This window comes from Lineus longissimus, chromosome 14, assembly GCF_910592395.1.
Source record: "Lineus longissimus chromosome 14, tnLinLong1.2, whole genome shotgun sequence".
In the NCBI taxonomy this organism is placed as follows: Eukaryota; Metazoa; Nemertea; class Pilidiophora; order Heteronemertea; family Lineidae; genus Lineus; species Lineus longissimus.
The window spans coordinates 2,108,104-2,124,985 of NC_088321.1; the positions used below are offsets into that span (position 1 = coordinate 2,108,104).

Here is a 16,882-nt window from a genome sequence, read left to right on the forward strand (position 1 = left end):
CCCTCAGTACTGACAAATGCTGTCCTTAATAGAGAGGTGTCCTGATTAGAGAGGTCAAATTGAATGGAAACAACCAAGTTGGGACCAAAACTAGTGTCCTTAATAGAGAGGTTGTCCTTAATAGAGAGGTTGTCCTTAATAGAGAGGTTGTCCTTAATAGAGAGGTTGTCCTTAATAGAGAGGTGCCCGCTAAGGGAGGTTCCACTGTATCAATTTATGATAATTGAAATGATTATGGTAAATGGGCTGACTGACTCTTTTTCTTCCCTACAGGTGTCCAAGGCCTGTAAGTCGCTGTGCATGTGGGTACGAGCCATGGATTTATACGCCCACGTCTTCAAGACTGTCGAACCCAAGAAAGAGAAGTAAGTCTGTCGTCACAGTCTGAAAAGACGTCCTTTGTTAAGTACAATTAGGCCTCTCTATTAAGGACACCCTTCGGACTGTCCTTAAGCTGTCCTTAAAGGGTAACTCGTGTCAAATTTCACCATATAATGTTTTAGCTGTTTTTGACAAATGACTACGTCACTTTCTCATAAATCGGTAAGGTTTTCGAATCGAAATGCACATTTTCTAGAAATTGATGGTTTAATCCCGCCTGGACGGCTCGCTTCGATGCCGTTGAAATTGCGCTACGCCGACGACATTTTTGTTGATGACGTCACAACATGAACATTTTCGCGGCCGCGGTGGTTTACATTCAGCGATTTTATAATAGATCTAATCAAAAATGGAAAATTTGAGCTTTACATTTGTGATCAACAATTAAAAATGGACGTATTTCCGCAAAGTTGTAAATCACATCATAGTATCACTTTAATACAGAGGTGTCCTTATAAGAGAGGTCAAATTGAATGGAAAGAACCAATTGTGAGCAAAACTAGTGTCCTTTATAGACAAGGTGTCCCTAATAGAGAGGTGTCCGCTAAGGGAGGGCCACCGTATCACCATTTTCAAAAGTGTACAAAACATTGTCTTTTTGCCAGTCTCGTGCCCATGGACCAGTATAGATTTTTGGCGAGAATCGTCACCCAAACATAAGAGGGCCTATAATAGCTATATACAGTAGAACCTCTCTATTAAGGACACCCTCGGGACTAAGTGCTGTCCTTAATAGAGAGGTGTCCTGATTAGAGAGGTCAAATTGAATGGAAACTACCAATTTGGGACCAAAACTAGTGTCCTTGATAGAGAGGTTGTCCTTAATAGAGAGGTTGTCCTTAATAGAGAGGTTGTCCTTAATAGAGAGGTTGTCCTTAATAGAGAGGTTGTCCTTAATAGAGAGGTTGTCCTTAATAGAGAGGTTGTCCTTAATAGAGAGGTTGTCCTTAATAGAGAGGTTGTCCTTAATAGAGAGGTTGTCCTTAATAGAGAGGTTGTCCTTAATAGAGAGGTTGTCCTTAATAGAGAGGTTGTCCTTAATAGAGAGGTTGTCCTTAATAGAGAGGTTGTCCTTAATAGAGAGGTTGTCCTTAATAGAGAGGTTGTCCTTAATAGAGAGGTTGTCCTTAATAGAGAGGTTGTCCTTAATAGAGAGGTTGTCCTTAATAGAGAGGTTGTCCTTAATAGAGAGGTTGTCCTTAATAGAGAGGTTGTCCTTAATAGAGAGGTTGTCCTTAATAGAGAGGTTGTCCTTAATAGAGAGGTTGTCCTTAATAGAGAGGTTGTCCTTAATAGAGAGGTTGTCCTTAATAGAGAGGTTGTCCTTAATAGAGAGGTTGTCCTTAATAGAGAGGTTTCCTGATTAGAGAGGTCAAATTGAATGGAAACTACCAATTTGGGACCAAAACTAGTGTCCTTAATAGAGAGGTTGTCCTTAATAGAGAGGTTGTCCTCAATAGAGAGGTTGTCCTCAATAGAGAGGTTGACCTCAATAGAGAGGTTGTCCTCAATAGAGAGGTTGTCCTCAATAGAGAGGTTGTCCTTAATAGGGAGGTTGTCCTTAATAGAGAGGTTGTTCTTAATAGAGAGGTCGTCCTTAATAGAGAGGTGTCCACTAAGGGAGTTCCACTGTTTGTGCCACTGATATCTGCTCAGGAGTTCCTGTGTCTTTTCAAATGTTCATTGTGATTACAGAGGAGTACAACTCCTATCTTCTTGCTCATCGAATAATGATTTATTTCCCTTCAGACTGAAGACGGCCCAGTCCGAGTTGGACTCCGTCATGCGACTATTGAAAGAGAAGCAGGACAAACTCGCCGCCGTCGAAGACCAGATTGCGATGTTACAGAAACAATACGACGACAGCGTGTCGGAGAAACACAAATTGGAGAAGAATATCGCGCAGACGGCATCGCGATTGAAACGTGCGTCAAAGTTGACGACTGCTCTTGCTGACGAGCAGGGACGATGGGAAGAGAATGTCGTGGTAAGGAAAAGTTCCATTCTTCCATGTGAGGTGCTCCCACAAGATCAGTCACTTGTTGGCAAATTTTGAAATGACGTATTGGTATGGGCTGATTATGCAGGAAATGACCTTTAAAATAAGGTATGCTACAAGCTGGATGTAGGGAGCCTCATAGCCTAGTGGTTAACACTGCTGGCTACCACGCAATAGGCCCCGGGTTCGATCCCGGGGAGAACCCAGGATTGTATTTCTGGATGAACCGGCGTGGCTTTCAAGGAACGAAAATTCCTGGCCCTTCACAACAAGTTTGAGGCTCTGAGTCGAGGAGCCTCATAGCCTGGTGGTTAACACTGCTGGCTACCACGCAATAGGCCCCGGGTTCGATCCCGGGGAGAACTCAGGATTGTATTTCTGGATGAACCGGCGTGGCTTTCAAGGAACGAAAATTCCTGGCTCTTCACCGTCCTTCGAATGAGACTTAACACCGAGGTTCCTTGTATCTGGTGTCTATGCCAGGGCAGGTTAAATACCCCACGAAGTGAGAAACATGAGTAGCCTGCATGGACTCTATCTCTCAACCTCTCAACCTCTCGCACGAATTCAAAACTTGCTGCGTCTAAGAAATAAAAGTGGATCGGTGAAAGAACTTTGAATACCGAGTGACCCTTGGTCATTGATCAGCTTAGAAACCAATGATGTTGTGGCCTCTTTCTCGGATAAATAGCAATTCGTAATTCCTGAGATTTACTGAAACTCGCTACTACATCATGTGTTTCAAATTCCGATTCTCGTTTTCAGGAATTTGAAAAAGAAATCGGCAACGTCGTCGGCGACGTCTTCATCGCCGCGGCGTGCGTGGCATACTACGGCGCATTCACTAGCGTCTATCGTCAAGAGCTGATGGACGGGTGGATCGAGTATTGCAGGAAGCTCGGTATCCCGGTATCCGGCAACATTACCCTGGTCAAAGTTTTGGCCGACCCGTTCGAGATTCGCCAGTGGAATACGGACGGTCTTCCACGGGATCAGGTGTCGACGGAGAACGCCATTTTGGTGACGAGAGGACGCCGTTGGCCGCTTATGATTGATCCTCAGGTGAGTTAAGTATCCAGTTACCGTAACATTGGCTCGGCTGGAATAGTGTTTCAGGTGGTGTCTTATGAGCAGGGCTGAAACGAGCACCGCTTGTGATAACAGGCAGGGCTAGAAGTGAAAATTGATAAATGCAGGATGCTGGAGCCTGCTCAATCTCTTTACCTGAAGTGCTATATAACAACACAATTGAAATCAATCTATAAACGAAATGCAGAGCAGAGTTGGGATTCAGACCCGATGGGCGACAAGGTAGTTTGACTAGCAAAGGGTTAAATGGAATCATTTACTATCACAGTTTCATACTTATGCCAAGAAATTACTTTTGAATTCCTATCGTCTGTCAATTTCATTTTACTTAAAGGAAACCTATCATGAAACGCTTTTGAAAATGAGTAGTTTTGAACGGCCCGGTTAAAATCTGAGGCGGGTGTAAGCTTCCATTGATAAATCTTAGCAGTTTTGAGTTCTCCACAGGTGTGCCACGACTGGATCTTGTTTAACCTTTTATCTTCCCTCCCAGGAACAAGCGAACCGCTGGATCAGAAACAAGGAAACACGCAACGGCCTCAAGGTCATCAAACTGACCGACGGCTCCTTCTTACGGACGCTCGAGAACTGCATCCGTATCGGAATGCCGGTGCTGCTCGAGGACATAGAGGAGCAGTTGGATCCGGCGCTGGAACCGGTCCTGCTCAAGCAGACGTTCATTTCGGTAAGATTGCGACGAAAGTTCGAAATATTTTAAAAGTTGTCCGCGGAAACGGTGTTGGAACATGACTAGTGGCCTCAGGCATTGATAACCAGCTAGCAGAGTTAAATAGGCTTGGTTGATAACCAGCTGGAAGAGTCAAATGGGTGTCGTTAATAACCAGCTGGAAACGTGAAATTATCTGGTATTTGGTTCAGAATTGATAACCAGCTGGAAGAGTCAAATGGGCCACGTTGATAAGCAGCTGGAAGAGTGAAATTAGCTGGTATTTGGTTTAGAATTGATAACCAGCTGGAAGAATCAAATAGGTTTGGTTGATAACCAGCTGGAAGAGTGAAATTATCTGGTGTTGGGTTTAGAATTGATAACCAGCTGGAAGAGTGAAAATATCTTGATAGTTGATAAGCAACAAGAAGAGGTGAAACGTCTTTAGAATTGATAACTGCTGAAAATAACCAGCTGGAAGAGTGGAAGTACTGTTACACACAATAACCAGCCGTCAGTAACCACACGAATGTCAGATTTTCAAAAATGTATAGAGAAGTCTTTTTGGTGGATAACCAGCTGGAAGAGTGAACCTATCTTGATCATTGATAACCAGCAGGAAGAGGTAAAATGCCTCGAACTGGAAGAGTAGAACTACGTTGACAATCAACACCCAGTCTAAAGTTAGATTTCAAAAAATGTAGGAATTCAAATTTTTTCCTCCAGGGCGGCCGAATGTTGATCCGTCTGGGAGACAGTGACATTGAGTATGATAAGGACTTCCGATTCTACATGACGACCAAGATGTCAAACCCACACTACTTGCCTGAAGTCTGCATCAAGGTGACCATCATCAACTTCACCGTGACGCTGTCGGGTCTCGAGGACCAGTTGCTCGGGTAAGAGAAAGAAATTTTTAAAAATAACCATTTTGATTATCCACTGAATACTAAAACAATAAAACCTCTCTATTGGTATTAAAGACAATCTTGACAATGACAGATGCTGTCCTTAATAGAGAGGTGTCCTGATTAGAGAGGTCAAATTGAATGGGAACAACCAATTTGGCAGCAAAACGAGTGTCCTTAATGGAGAGGTTGTCCTTATTAGAGAGGTTAAATTGAACGGGAACAACCAATTTGGGAGCAAACCTAGTGTCCTTAATAGAGAGGTGTCCTGATTAGAGAGGTCAAATTGAATGGGAACAACCAATTCTGGAGCAGAACTAGTGTCCTTAATGGAGAGGTTGTCCTTATTAGAGAGGTGTCCTGATTAGAGAGGTCAAATTGAATGGGAACAACGAATTTGGCAGCAAAACTAGTGTCCTTAATCGAGAGGTTGTCCCTAATAGAGAAGTGTCCTGATTAGAGAGGTCAAATTGAATGGGAACAACCAATTTGGCGGCAAAACTAGTGTCCTTGATGGAGAGGTTGTCCTATTAGAGAGGTGTCCTGATTAGAGAGGTCAAATTGAATGGGAACAACGAATTTGGCAGCAAAACTAGTGTCCTTAATGGAGAGGTTGTCCTTAATAGAGAGGTGTCCGCTACGGGAGGTTCCACTGTGACTAGAAAAACCTACAGAAAACACGCAAAAAACCTTAACATGAAGGAGTGATATGTCAGTGTCATATGTCGTGTGTGTCGGTCAATCCTGTGCCGAAGAATCGGTACGAATAGTTACCGTAAGAGGGCATATATCGTTATCTTTGCCTTTGTTTATTTTCCAGGGATACAGTGCGTCTCGAAAGACCTGATTTGGAAGAACAGAGGAACCAGCTCATCGTCCGTATCAACACCGACAAGAACCAACTGAAGGCAATCGAGGATCGTATCCTAAAATTGTTGTTTGAATCCGAGGGCAATATTCTCGATAACGAGGAACTCATTAATATGTTGAACGAGTCCAAGGTAAGTTACTCTGTCGTTTCTTGGGACATTGTCTTCTGGATTCGTTCTGAGGTGGTCGGGTGTATCACTGCTGTTTCATGCACATTAAAGGCTGTTCGTTGAAAACGTTGAATTTGTAATTGAATTCTCGACAACGAGGAACTCATTAATATGTTGAACGAGTCCAAGGTAAGTTACTCTGTCGTTTCTTGGGACATTGTCTTCTGGATTCGTTCCGAGGTGGTCGGGTGTATCACTGCTGTTTCATGCACATTAAAGGCCTACGCTGTTCTTGAAAACGTTGAATTTGTAATTGAATTCTCGACAACGAGGAACTCATTAATATGTTGAACGAGTCCAAGGTAAGTTACTCTGTCGTTTCTTGGGACATTGTCTTCTGGATTCGTTCCGAGGTGGTCGGGTGTATCACTGCTGTTTCATGCACGTTAAAGGCCTACGCTGTTTGTTGAAAATTTTGAATTTGTAATTGAATTTATAAATGTCCCATTGCGGAAATACGTACTAAATATGAATTTCGACATTGCCGTTGTGAAGACTGATATACAAATACTATGAATGCCAAGTTTCAACAAATTTGTATTCACAATAACTGCGCTACGGCATTGTGTATTAGTGGATTTCTATTCAACTGGACCACAAGTGATTACGAATGGCATTACCCTTTAAGGTCCAATTGTGGCAAAGTTGACTCAGAAATGTCAAGTTGCGGGAGTGAGTAGGTGAGCGGCCCAACAACTCTCTCTTAAGCCAATATGCCCTTCTACATAACTCAATCAGTAGTCTTGACAAAATATGTCATTTTCTGGTGTAGAGCGCAATTTCAGAGACATCCTTTAAATTCATAGACATCCTTTAAATTTTCGCCACTGAAATTACAAATACAGTAGAACCTCTCTATTAAGGACACCCTCGGGACTGACAAGTGCTGTCCTTAATAGAGAGGTGTCCTGATAAGAGAGGTAAAATTAAATTGAAACAACCAATTTGGGACTAAAACTAGTGTCCTCAATAGAGAGGTTGTCCTTAATAGAGAGGTTGTCCTTAATAGAGAGGTTGTCCTTAATAGAGAGGTTGTCCTCAATAGAGAGGGTGTCCTCAATAGAGAGGGTGTCCCTAATTGAGAAGTTGTCCTTAATAGAGAGGTTGTCCTTAACAGAGAGGTTGTCCTTAATAGAGAGGTTGTCCTTAATAGAGAGGTTGTCCTTAATAGAGAGGTTGTCCTTAATAGAGAGGTTGTCCTTAATATAGAGGGTGTCCTTGATAGAGAGGTTGTCCTTAATAGAGAGGTGTCCACTAAGGGAGGTTCCACTGTAACAACAGCTTGCCCTGCCAAACTCTTCCCAAATTAAGCTAAATAGCAAAAAAATGTGTCCCAAAAAAAATAGGCAAAGAATTACAAGTTGTATTTAGTAAACAATACATTTACTTGTAATTGAAAGACCTGGAAAGTCGTCTGCTCACAATAACCAAAATATTATTACCGTGGAACCTCTGTTAGCGGACACCTCTCTATTAAGGACACTTGTTTTGGTCCCAAATTGGTTGTTTCCATTCAATTTGACCTCTCTAATCAGGACACCTCTCTATTAAGGACAGTACTTGTCAGTCCCGAGAGTGTCCTTAATAGAGAGGTTCTACTGTACTTCAAAGAAACCTCATTGTCGAAAAAACTTTTTAAAGTGGTTTCTTCAAGCAGCCATTTCTCTCACGCTACTGGACAGATAATTTCAAACTTGGTCTCATCCGAAAGCATTTACTCTCAGTTATTCAAATAGAGCAATGAATTTTTGCGATAACACTATGAAAGAGACGGTAATAGCTAGCACTGTTGATAATTGTAACATTCCACTCCTCCAGACGACCGATTTATTAACCGAAATCTCTTATCTTCCAGGTGACCTCTGGCGTCATCAACGAACGTCTCGCCGAAGCCGAAAAGACGGAAGAAATGATCACAGTCTCCCGCGAGAAATATCGCCCGGTCGCGGCACGCGGCTCCGTCATGTATTTCGTGGTCGCAAATATGGGCGAGGTGGACCCGATGTACCAATTCTCGTTGAAGTATTTCAAGCAGTTGTTCAGCAATACGATCGATTTGTCTGAGAAGTCGTCGGATTTGGAAAAACGTCTGGCTATTCTGCTGGAGCAGACGACACGGGCTGTTTACAATAACGTCGCACGTGGACTGTTCGAAAAAGATAAATTGGTTTTCTCGTTCATGTTGTGCGGTGACATCATGCGGCAGGAGAAACGTATTTCCGACGTCACGTGGAACTTCTTCCTGCGCGGCGCCGCCGGAATGGACAAGGTGCGCCCGCCGAAACCGGACGTGGCGTGGCTGACTCAGCAGACGTGGAACACGGCGGTGGATTTGAGCGATAATTTGCCCATCTTCAAAGGCCTCGAGAAGGACATCGTGGCGACGCCGATATTTGTCAAGATTGGCGATTTAGTGGTGAGTTAGGAGTAGTTTTTTGGAATGCAGCTTTTTTGGTCAATGCAAAAGATGCTGCGTGCATCACTGACAAGGTGGATTCAGCTTTATCTATATATTTCTTCTCCTTGAAGCACTTTTTCACCAATTAGAGTCAAAATGTGATTTGGTTTCATTCTTGGGTTGATCTATATTCCATTCAGGTCTAACCCCCCCACCCCCCCCCCACTCTCCACCCATCCGTTTGACATCGATTCAGCGGGGCGTGTGACTGACCCAAGTTACTAGTCCAGTAGGCCTACTGAAGTACGGAGGGGCGGGAAATAATAAGATTAAGGGGACTTTTTTCTTCATCTTCTTCAGCGTTCGCTCTGCACTTGGAGGGGTCATTCTCCTAGGAGTAATCCTCCTCCAAGGCGGGATGAGCGTATCCTGTGTGCCACTACGGTTAGGCGCCAATCGGGTTTATTGACCTAGTGGTCCGACTTTGGCGAGAGAGATAGAGTCCACGCAAGCTACTCATGTTTCTCACTTGGTGGGGTCTTAGCTTGCCCTGGCATAGACACCAGATACAAGGAACCTCGGTTTTGAGTCTCATTCGAAGGACTGTGAAGAGCCAGGAATTTTAGTTCCTTGAAAGCCACGCCGGTTCATCCAGACATATGATCCTGGGTTCTCCCCGGGATCGAACCCGGGCCCTATTGCGTGGTGGCCAGCAGTGTAAACCACTAGGCCATGGGGGTACTTTTGTTTTATTTCATTTTTTATACCATTCCAGATTCGACCGAACCCCGAGAAGGCTGATGAATACGGCCCTGTGCCCCCTGAGCCTAATTGTGAGCCTGGCATCCCGACAGAGGAAAATGGAAAGGTCAAAGGTCATTGGGATAAGCGTCTGTCGCAGTTCCAGAAGTTGGTGCTGACGAAAGCTTTCAAAGAAGAAAAGGTGAGTTGGAAGTTTTTTTAACGAATTTCGGTCCGTTCTTGGATCCTGTGTAGTGTCATTGCCTCAATCTGACAAAAAAAATTGAAGAAAAGTTGTTCAGAATGTCAAATAAACCAACTTTTGTTCAAATATTTTAGAAAATGATTGAAGGAAAGTTGTTCAAAATATCAATAATTAACAACTTTTGTTCAAATATTTTAGCAAAAAACTGCAGAAAAGTTGTTTAGAATGTCAAATAAACCAACTTTTGTTCAAATATTTTAGTAAAAATATTGAATAAAGGTTGTTCAGAATGTCAAATAAACAACTTTTGTTGAAATATTTTACAAAAACCTGAAGAAAAGTTGTTCAAAATATCAATAATTAACAACTTTTGTTCAAATATTTTAGCAAAAAACTGAAGAAAACTTGTTCAGAATGTCAAATAAATCAACTTTTGTTCAAATATTTTAGAAAAATTTGAAGAAAAGTTGTTCAGAATGTCAAATAAACCAACTTTTTTTCAAATATTTTAGTAAAAATATTGAATAAAGGTTGTTCAGAATGTCAAATAAACAACTTTTGTTGAAATATTTTAGCAAAAACCTGAAGAAAAGTTGTTCAAAATATCAATAATTAACAACTTTTGTTCAAATATTTTAGCAAAAAACTGCAGAAAAGTTGTTTAGAATGTCAAATAAACCAACTTTTGTTCAAATATTTTAGTAAAAATATTGAATAAAGGTTGTTCAGAATGTCAAATAAACAACTTTTGTTGAAATATTTTAGCAAAAACCTAAAGAAAAGTTGTTCAGAATATCAAATAAATCAACTTTTGTTCAAATATTTTAGAAAAAATTGAATAAAGGTTGTTTAGAATGTCAAATAAACAACTTTTGTTCAAATATTTTAGAAAAAATTGAAGAAAAGTTGTTCAGAATGTCAAATAAACCAATTTTTGTACAAATATTTTAGCAAACCTTTGAAGAAAAGTTGTTCAAAATATCAATAATTAACAACTTTTGTTGAAATGTTTTAGCAAAAAACTGAAGAAAACTTCTTCAGAATGTCAAATAAATCAACTTTTGTTCAAATATTTTAGAAAAAATTGAATAAAGGTTGTTTAGAATGTCAAATAAACAACTTTTGTTCAAATATTTTAGAAAAATATTGAATAAAGGTTGTTCAGAATGTCAAATAAACAACTTTTGTTGAAATATTTTAGAGAAAATTTAAGAAAAGTTGTTTAGACTGTAAAAAAAAAACATTTGTGAAAAATTGAAGAGAAGTTCTTCAGAATGTCAATATAACAAACTTTCGTTGAATTTTCTCCCTAAACACAGCGTCATCTTTCAATTTTTTCAGGTCACCCTCGCTGTGACGGACTTCGTCAAAAACAACCTCGGACAAGAGTTCGTCGAAAGTCCCATCGCTGATCTGCATACGTTGTACGCAGACATGGCAAAGGTGGTGCCGCTGGTGTTCGTCCTCAGTACCGGTTCTGATCCAATGGGAGCGTTCCTGAGATTCGCCAAGGAGAAGAATTACAGCGATAAGTAAGGTTGCTTTTGGATTTCTTGATTTCATGGCAACCATTTTATCTTTGAATTGAGAACAATGAACTGTCTGTTTTTCGTTTTAAAGGGTAACTCGTGCCAAATTTCACCATATAATGTTTTAGCTGTTTTTGACAAATGACTACGTCACTTTCTCATAAATCGGTAAGGTTTTCGAATCGAAATGCACATTTTCTAGAAATTGATGGTTTAATCCCGCCCAGACGGCTCACTTCGATGCCGTTGAAATTGTGCTACACCGACGACGTTTTCGTTGATGACGTCACAACATGAACACTATCGTGGTCGCGGTGGTTTACATAAAGCGATTTTATTATAATAAATCTAATCAAAAATGGAAAATTCGAGCTTTACATTTGTGATCAAAAATTAAAAACGGACGTATTTCCGCAAAGTTGTAAATCACATCATAGAACCACTTTAAGTGAATATTGCCCAGCATTATGTAATAACATACAATAATATTGAATGCTTGGTTCATTTTATTGCGTTCTTCAAATGCGTTACTACAGTAGAACCTCTCTATTAAGGACACCCTCGGGACTGACAAGTGCTGTCCTTAATAGATAGGTGTCCTGATTAGAGAGGTCAAATTGAATGGAAAGTACAAATTTGGGACCAAACTGGTGTCCTTAATAGAGAGGTTGTCCTCAATAGAGAGATGTCCTGATTAGAGAGGTCAAATTGAAAGGAAAGTACCAATTTGGGACCAAACTAGTGTCCTTAATAGAGAGGTTGTCCTTAATAGAGAGGTTGTCCTTAATAGAGAGGTTGTCCTTAATAGAGAGGGTGTCATTAATAGAGAGGTTGTCCTTAATAGAGAGGTTGTCCTTAATAGAGAGGTTGTCCTTAATAGAGAGGTTGTCCTTAATAGAGAGGTTGTCCTTAATAGAGAGGTTGTCCTTAATAGAGAGGTTGTCCTTAATAGAGAGGTTGTCCTTAATAGAGAGGGTGTCATTAATAGAGAGGCTGTCCTTAATAGAGAGGTGTCCGCTAAGGGAGGTTCCACTGTACATCCAATGATACTATTGGGAATTGAAATGCTCGTCGAGATGATATGTTGTCTAGCTTTAGATAATGTGATATCTAATATTGTAAGGCTCTATGAGGTTTAAAGAGAAAGTCTATAAGACTAATAACACTGCCCTGTGGAGGCCATTACTTTCGTGTTGTGGCGTTCAAAAGATTGTTTGTGTTACGTCTTAACACCCTGTGTTGCGATGAGGTGCGACACTTTCCCTGGTGCCCAACTATTGACGTCACAGGGACGTCTTTCTTGGGATATTACATGGTATGACGTCATTTTCACCAAACAGGGCCACGGTATCTTTTTAGCACCAAGACGTTAGTCGCCTTGAACTGCCGATTTTAACGCCCGATGTGGCAATATCTCGACTCAGAAATTGGGTCAGTTTTGATCTGTCGCACTGGTATTAAACTGTCTTCCAAAATATTTCAAATGAGGCCTACTTAATCAGTAACATGTGACGTCTCTTTTCAGGCTCCAGGCCATCTCCCTCGGTCAAGGCCAAGGTCCCGTGGCTGAAAAACTAATGGCAAACGCAGCCAAGTCGGGCGAGTGGGTCTTCCTACAGAATTGCCACCTCGCCGCATCGTGGATGATCGCCATGGAAAACACCGTCAAAAACATGTCGGAAACGCCGAACGATATTCACGACGACTATCGTCTGTTTTTGAGTTCGATGCCGTCCAAGGCGTTCCCCGTCAGCGTCCTACAGAACAGTGTCAAGGTCACGAATGAGCCGCCTAAAGGCCTACGAGCGAATACGCGACGCGCCTTCACGGAAATGACGCCGAACTTCTTTGAGAATAACAGTAAGTAAAAAATACAGAAATCATTTTCTTCATGCCTGGCTTCAGTGTAATGGAGCAATCAATCGTTCCCCGCAGTCCCTAAGAGTTTTTGGTCGGTTACCACTGAAAAAACAAGATGGCAGCACTGCACTCAATGAAGACCTCGTCCCTAGGATTGGGTAATGATAGCTACTTCACAGTGAAAGTTTTCCAAGGCCAAGTTGGGATCCAGGGCGCCCGGTTTGTACCGGATGCGGGCCAGGGGTTCGGTACACTTCAAAAACCCTGTGATAGTGAAAGGGTTAAAGGCAACATTCGTCCTCTCTGATAGGGTGCTATCCAACGCAGACTCACTTTCTGTACTTAACACTGGTTTCTCTGATCATGGATAGAGAAAAGCAATGTTGGATGAAGTGTCTTAATACTCGAGGCCACAGATATTTTTAAAGCAATTGTGGTCAAACGAGAAACTTTTTCTTCTCTCTTCCAGTTCTCGGCATCGAATGGCGTAAGATCATCTTTGGCGTCTGCTTCTTCCACGCCATTATCCAAGAGCGGAAGAAATTCGGCCCGCTAGGCTGGAACATCAAATACGAATTCAACGACAGTGACCGCGAATGCGCTTTGCTTAACATGCAGATGTTCTGTTCTGACGGAGCGATTCCGTGGGACGCGTTGATTTACATCACAGGACAGGTACGTTTATCGTCAGTTGCGGTGATTGAAGTCTCTGGTGGCTGGAAAGACCAGCACAGATTGATATTTAAGGAGAACAAAAATTATAGTAGAACCTCCCTATTAAGGACATCCTCGGGACTGACAAGTGTTGTCCTTAATAGAGAGGTGTCCTGATTAGAGAGGTCAAATTGAATAGAAACAACCATTTTAGGACCAGAACTAGTGTCCTTAATAGAGAGGTGTCCTGATTAGAGAGGTCAAATTGAATGAAAACGACCTAGTTGGGACCAGAACCAGTGTCTTCAATAGAGAGGTTGTCCTTAATAGAGAGGTTGTCCTTAATAGAGAGGTTGTCCTTAATAGAGAGTTTGTCCTTAATAGAGAGGTGTCCGCTAAGGGAGCTTCTACTGTATTTCATGTTAAAAAAGTCACGTAATGTCTTTTCCTAGCCACTGTTAACTCTTTGAGTGTCCGTCGAGTTTTGCGATTTGTCCCTGAAATGCCCATGAGCCGGAAGCACTCGAAAAGTACATCTGGGCAATCCCTCTCTATTGAGGACCCAAATTGGTCATTTCCTATCATTTCGACCTCTCTAATCAGGACACCTCTCTATTAAGGACAGCACTTGTCAATCCCAAGAGTGTCCTTAATGCAAAGGTTCTGGTGTGTATCGAGCAAGTTCAAGTGAACGAAATTAAAACAGTTTTACACGTTTTGAGATTACAGTAGAACCTCTCTTAAAAGGACACCATTGGGAGTGACAAGTGCTGTCCTTAATAGAGAGGTGTCCTGATTAGAGAGGTCGAATTGAATAGAAACACCCAATTTGGGACCAAAACTAGTGTCCTTAATAGAGAGGTTGTCCTCAATAGAACGGTGTCCGCTAAGGGAGGTTCCACTGTATTTTCGTTTTTTCAGATTACGTACGGCGGCCGAGTGACAGATAATTGGGACCAGCGCTGCCTGAGTACGATCCTGACGCGCTTCTTTGCCCCGAACACCATCGAGGATGGATACACGTTCTCCGACTCCGGCATTTATTACGCACCGATCGCCGACACCCTCCAGGAGTATAGGACGTACATCGAGTCGCTCCCGCTGATCGACGATCCAGAGATCTTCGGCATGCACGACAATGCTAATATAGCCTTCCAGGTGAGGATTTCGTGTTTTTGCTTTTTTTTTTACTTTGGGTCACTTTGAGGAGTCTCATGGCCTTGTCTAGCAACATGAGGACCTTCATAGCCCAGTAGTTAACACCGCTGGCTACCACGCACTAGGGCCCAAATTTATCTTTTTTTGGCAGATTTCAGACCTTTTCCTCTTCCTAAAGGCTAAGTTTGATAGCTGGAATACACGTTTCTTAACTGCTAGGGCTATGAATTTGAAACTTTGTACACAGGACCCCCAGGTCAGGTGACCTCTGACACTGAATTTCGGTCTGATCTGATTCTTGACTTAGCCACCAGGAGGCCAAAAGTAAAAACCTAAAAAGTGTGATGTCTCTCAGCTCTTTGAAGACACTTGAGTTTTCAAAATTGGACCAGAAATAAGCAAGTTAGTGCTGATCAAGGGAAGATTTTTACCAAAAAAAACTTTCAGACTTGTCGTCTGAGTTATTGGCATCCCTGGATCCGGTTGTAAGAAAACATGTTAGCTCATAAACATCATGTTGCACATGTCACATCATGTTGACATGTTGTTTCATGTACATCAATGCACATGTAACAACATGTCAACATGATGTTTCATGTACATCAATGCACGTGTAACATCATGTTAACATGTTGTTTCATGTACATCAATGCACGTGTAACATCAGGTTGACATGTTGTTTCATGTACATCAATGCACATGTAACATCATGTTGACATGTTGTTTCATGTACATCAATGCACGTGTCACATCATGTTGACATGTTGTTTCATGTACATCAATGCACGTGTCACATCATGTTGACATGTTGTTTCATGCACATCAATGCACGTGTAACATCATGTTGACATGTTGTTTCATGTACATCAATGCACGTATAACAACATGTCAGCATTAGGCTATAAGCTAACATGCTTTCCAACAACCATGCTTTCCAACAACCCTGGTTGTTGGATAATGTGATTTTAGACCAAATTCGCGGTGTGAAATATCACTTTCTTCCCGATTCCAGACACAAGAAACGCTAGCCCTGATCAACACCATCCTCGAGGTTCAGCCGCGCATGTCGTCGGGTGGCGGCGGGAAGTCAAACGATGACATCGTTTACGAACTCGCCGAGAGCATCGAGGCTAAACTCATGGACAAGCTGAATATAGAGAATGCCCATGAAGATATGTTCGAGGTGAGTGAAGCGGTTTCATGATCCACTGTGGTTTCTTACCTCAATTTTCATCAGCAGAATAATAGTGATAATGATTTTGAGATTTACATAGCGCTGAATTCAACTGGTTTCAGTCGCTCAAAGCGCTTCACATTATTATCCCTAACAGTCTCAGAGCACTTTGTATTTTTTAAGAATATAGAGAATAATAATGATAATAATCATGGGACTTATATAGTGCTAAATCTAACTGGTTTCAGTCGCTCAAAGCGCTTCACATTATTATCCCTAACAGTCTCAGAGCACTTTATATTTTTTACAGAACATAGAGAATAATAATGATAATAATCATGGGACTTATATAGCGCTAAATCTAACTGGTTTCAGTCGCTCAAAGCGCTTCACATTATTATCCCTAACAGTCTCAGAGCACTTTATATTTTTTACAGAACATAGAGAATAATAATGATAATAATCATGGGACTTATATAGCGCTAAATCTAACTGGTTTCAGTCGCTCAAAGCGCTTCACATTATCACCCCTAGCTATTGGTCTGTCATTAGTTGTACAGTAGAACCACTCTATCAAGGACACCCTCGGGACTGGCAAGTGCTGTCCTACATAGAGATGTGTCCTGATTAGAGAGGTCAAATTGAATGGAAACAACCAATTTGGGACCAAAACTAGTGTCCTTAATAGAGAGATTGTCCTTAATAGAGAGGTTGTTCTTAATAGAGAGGTGTCCGGTAAGGGAGGTTCTACTGTATTTTTGAACTACCGGTACCCTTCCGATCCAAAAATGACGCGACGAAATTTACAACCTTCTCTTTAATACATGGATATCTGTAAAAATTGCAACCGTCGTCCTGTTGAGATTTCTCTTGATAACATAATGATGCTCAACCGAAGATGTACGGCTGTTATTGTGACAAAATTGTATCCAAGTTTTATTCTGAAATATCATGCAAGTCCCGCCGAGATAGGCGAGAACAACTCCTCGTATCCAAGTGAAACCAACAACGATCGTGGACGTTGATATCGTTACGTCACGTCATCCCCTCTATTGAGATACGAGTATGCACGCGCAGCC

The 16,882-nt window shown here is 41.6% G+C and overlaps 1 protein-coding gene across 1 annotated transcript in view; it reads left to right on the forward strand.

Annotated features, from left to right (window-relative positions):
• Nucleotides 1-16,882, forward strand: part of LOC135498809 (dynein axonemal heavy chain 6-like) — a 117,573-nt gene that overhangs the window by 68,483 nt on the left and 32,208 nt on the right. Inside the window, exons 40-52 of the mRNA XM_064789269.1 lie at nucleotides 274-365; nucleotides 2,131-2,368; nucleotides 3,146-3,442; nucleotides 3,963-4,154; nucleotides 4,863-5,035; nucleotides 5,865-6,045; nucleotides 7,940-8,500; nucleotides 9,258-9,425; nucleotides 10,770-10,960; nucleotides 12,483-12,817; nucleotides 13,287-13,492; nucleotides 14,393-14,629; nucleotides 15,642-15,812. Of these exons, the coding sequence (XP_064645339.1) occupies nucleotides 274-365; nucleotides 2,131-2,368; nucleotides 3,146-3,442; nucleotides 3,963-4,154; nucleotides 4,863-5,035; nucleotides 5,865-6,045; nucleotides 7,940-8,500; nucleotides 9,258-9,425; nucleotides 10,770-10,960; nucleotides 12,483-12,817; nucleotides 13,287-13,492; nucleotides 14,393-14,629; nucleotides 15,642-15,812 (3,042 nt within the window). The remainder of the gene's footprint in view (nucleotides 1-273; nucleotides 366-2,130; nucleotides 2,369-3,145; nucleotides 3,443-3,962; nucleotides 4,155-4,862; nucleotides 5,036-5,864; nucleotides 6,046-7,939; nucleotides 8,501-9,257; nucleotides 9,426-10,769; nucleotides 10,961-12,482; nucleotides 12,818-13,286; nucleotides 13,493-14,392; nucleotides 14,630-15,641; nucleotides 15,813-16,882) is intronic.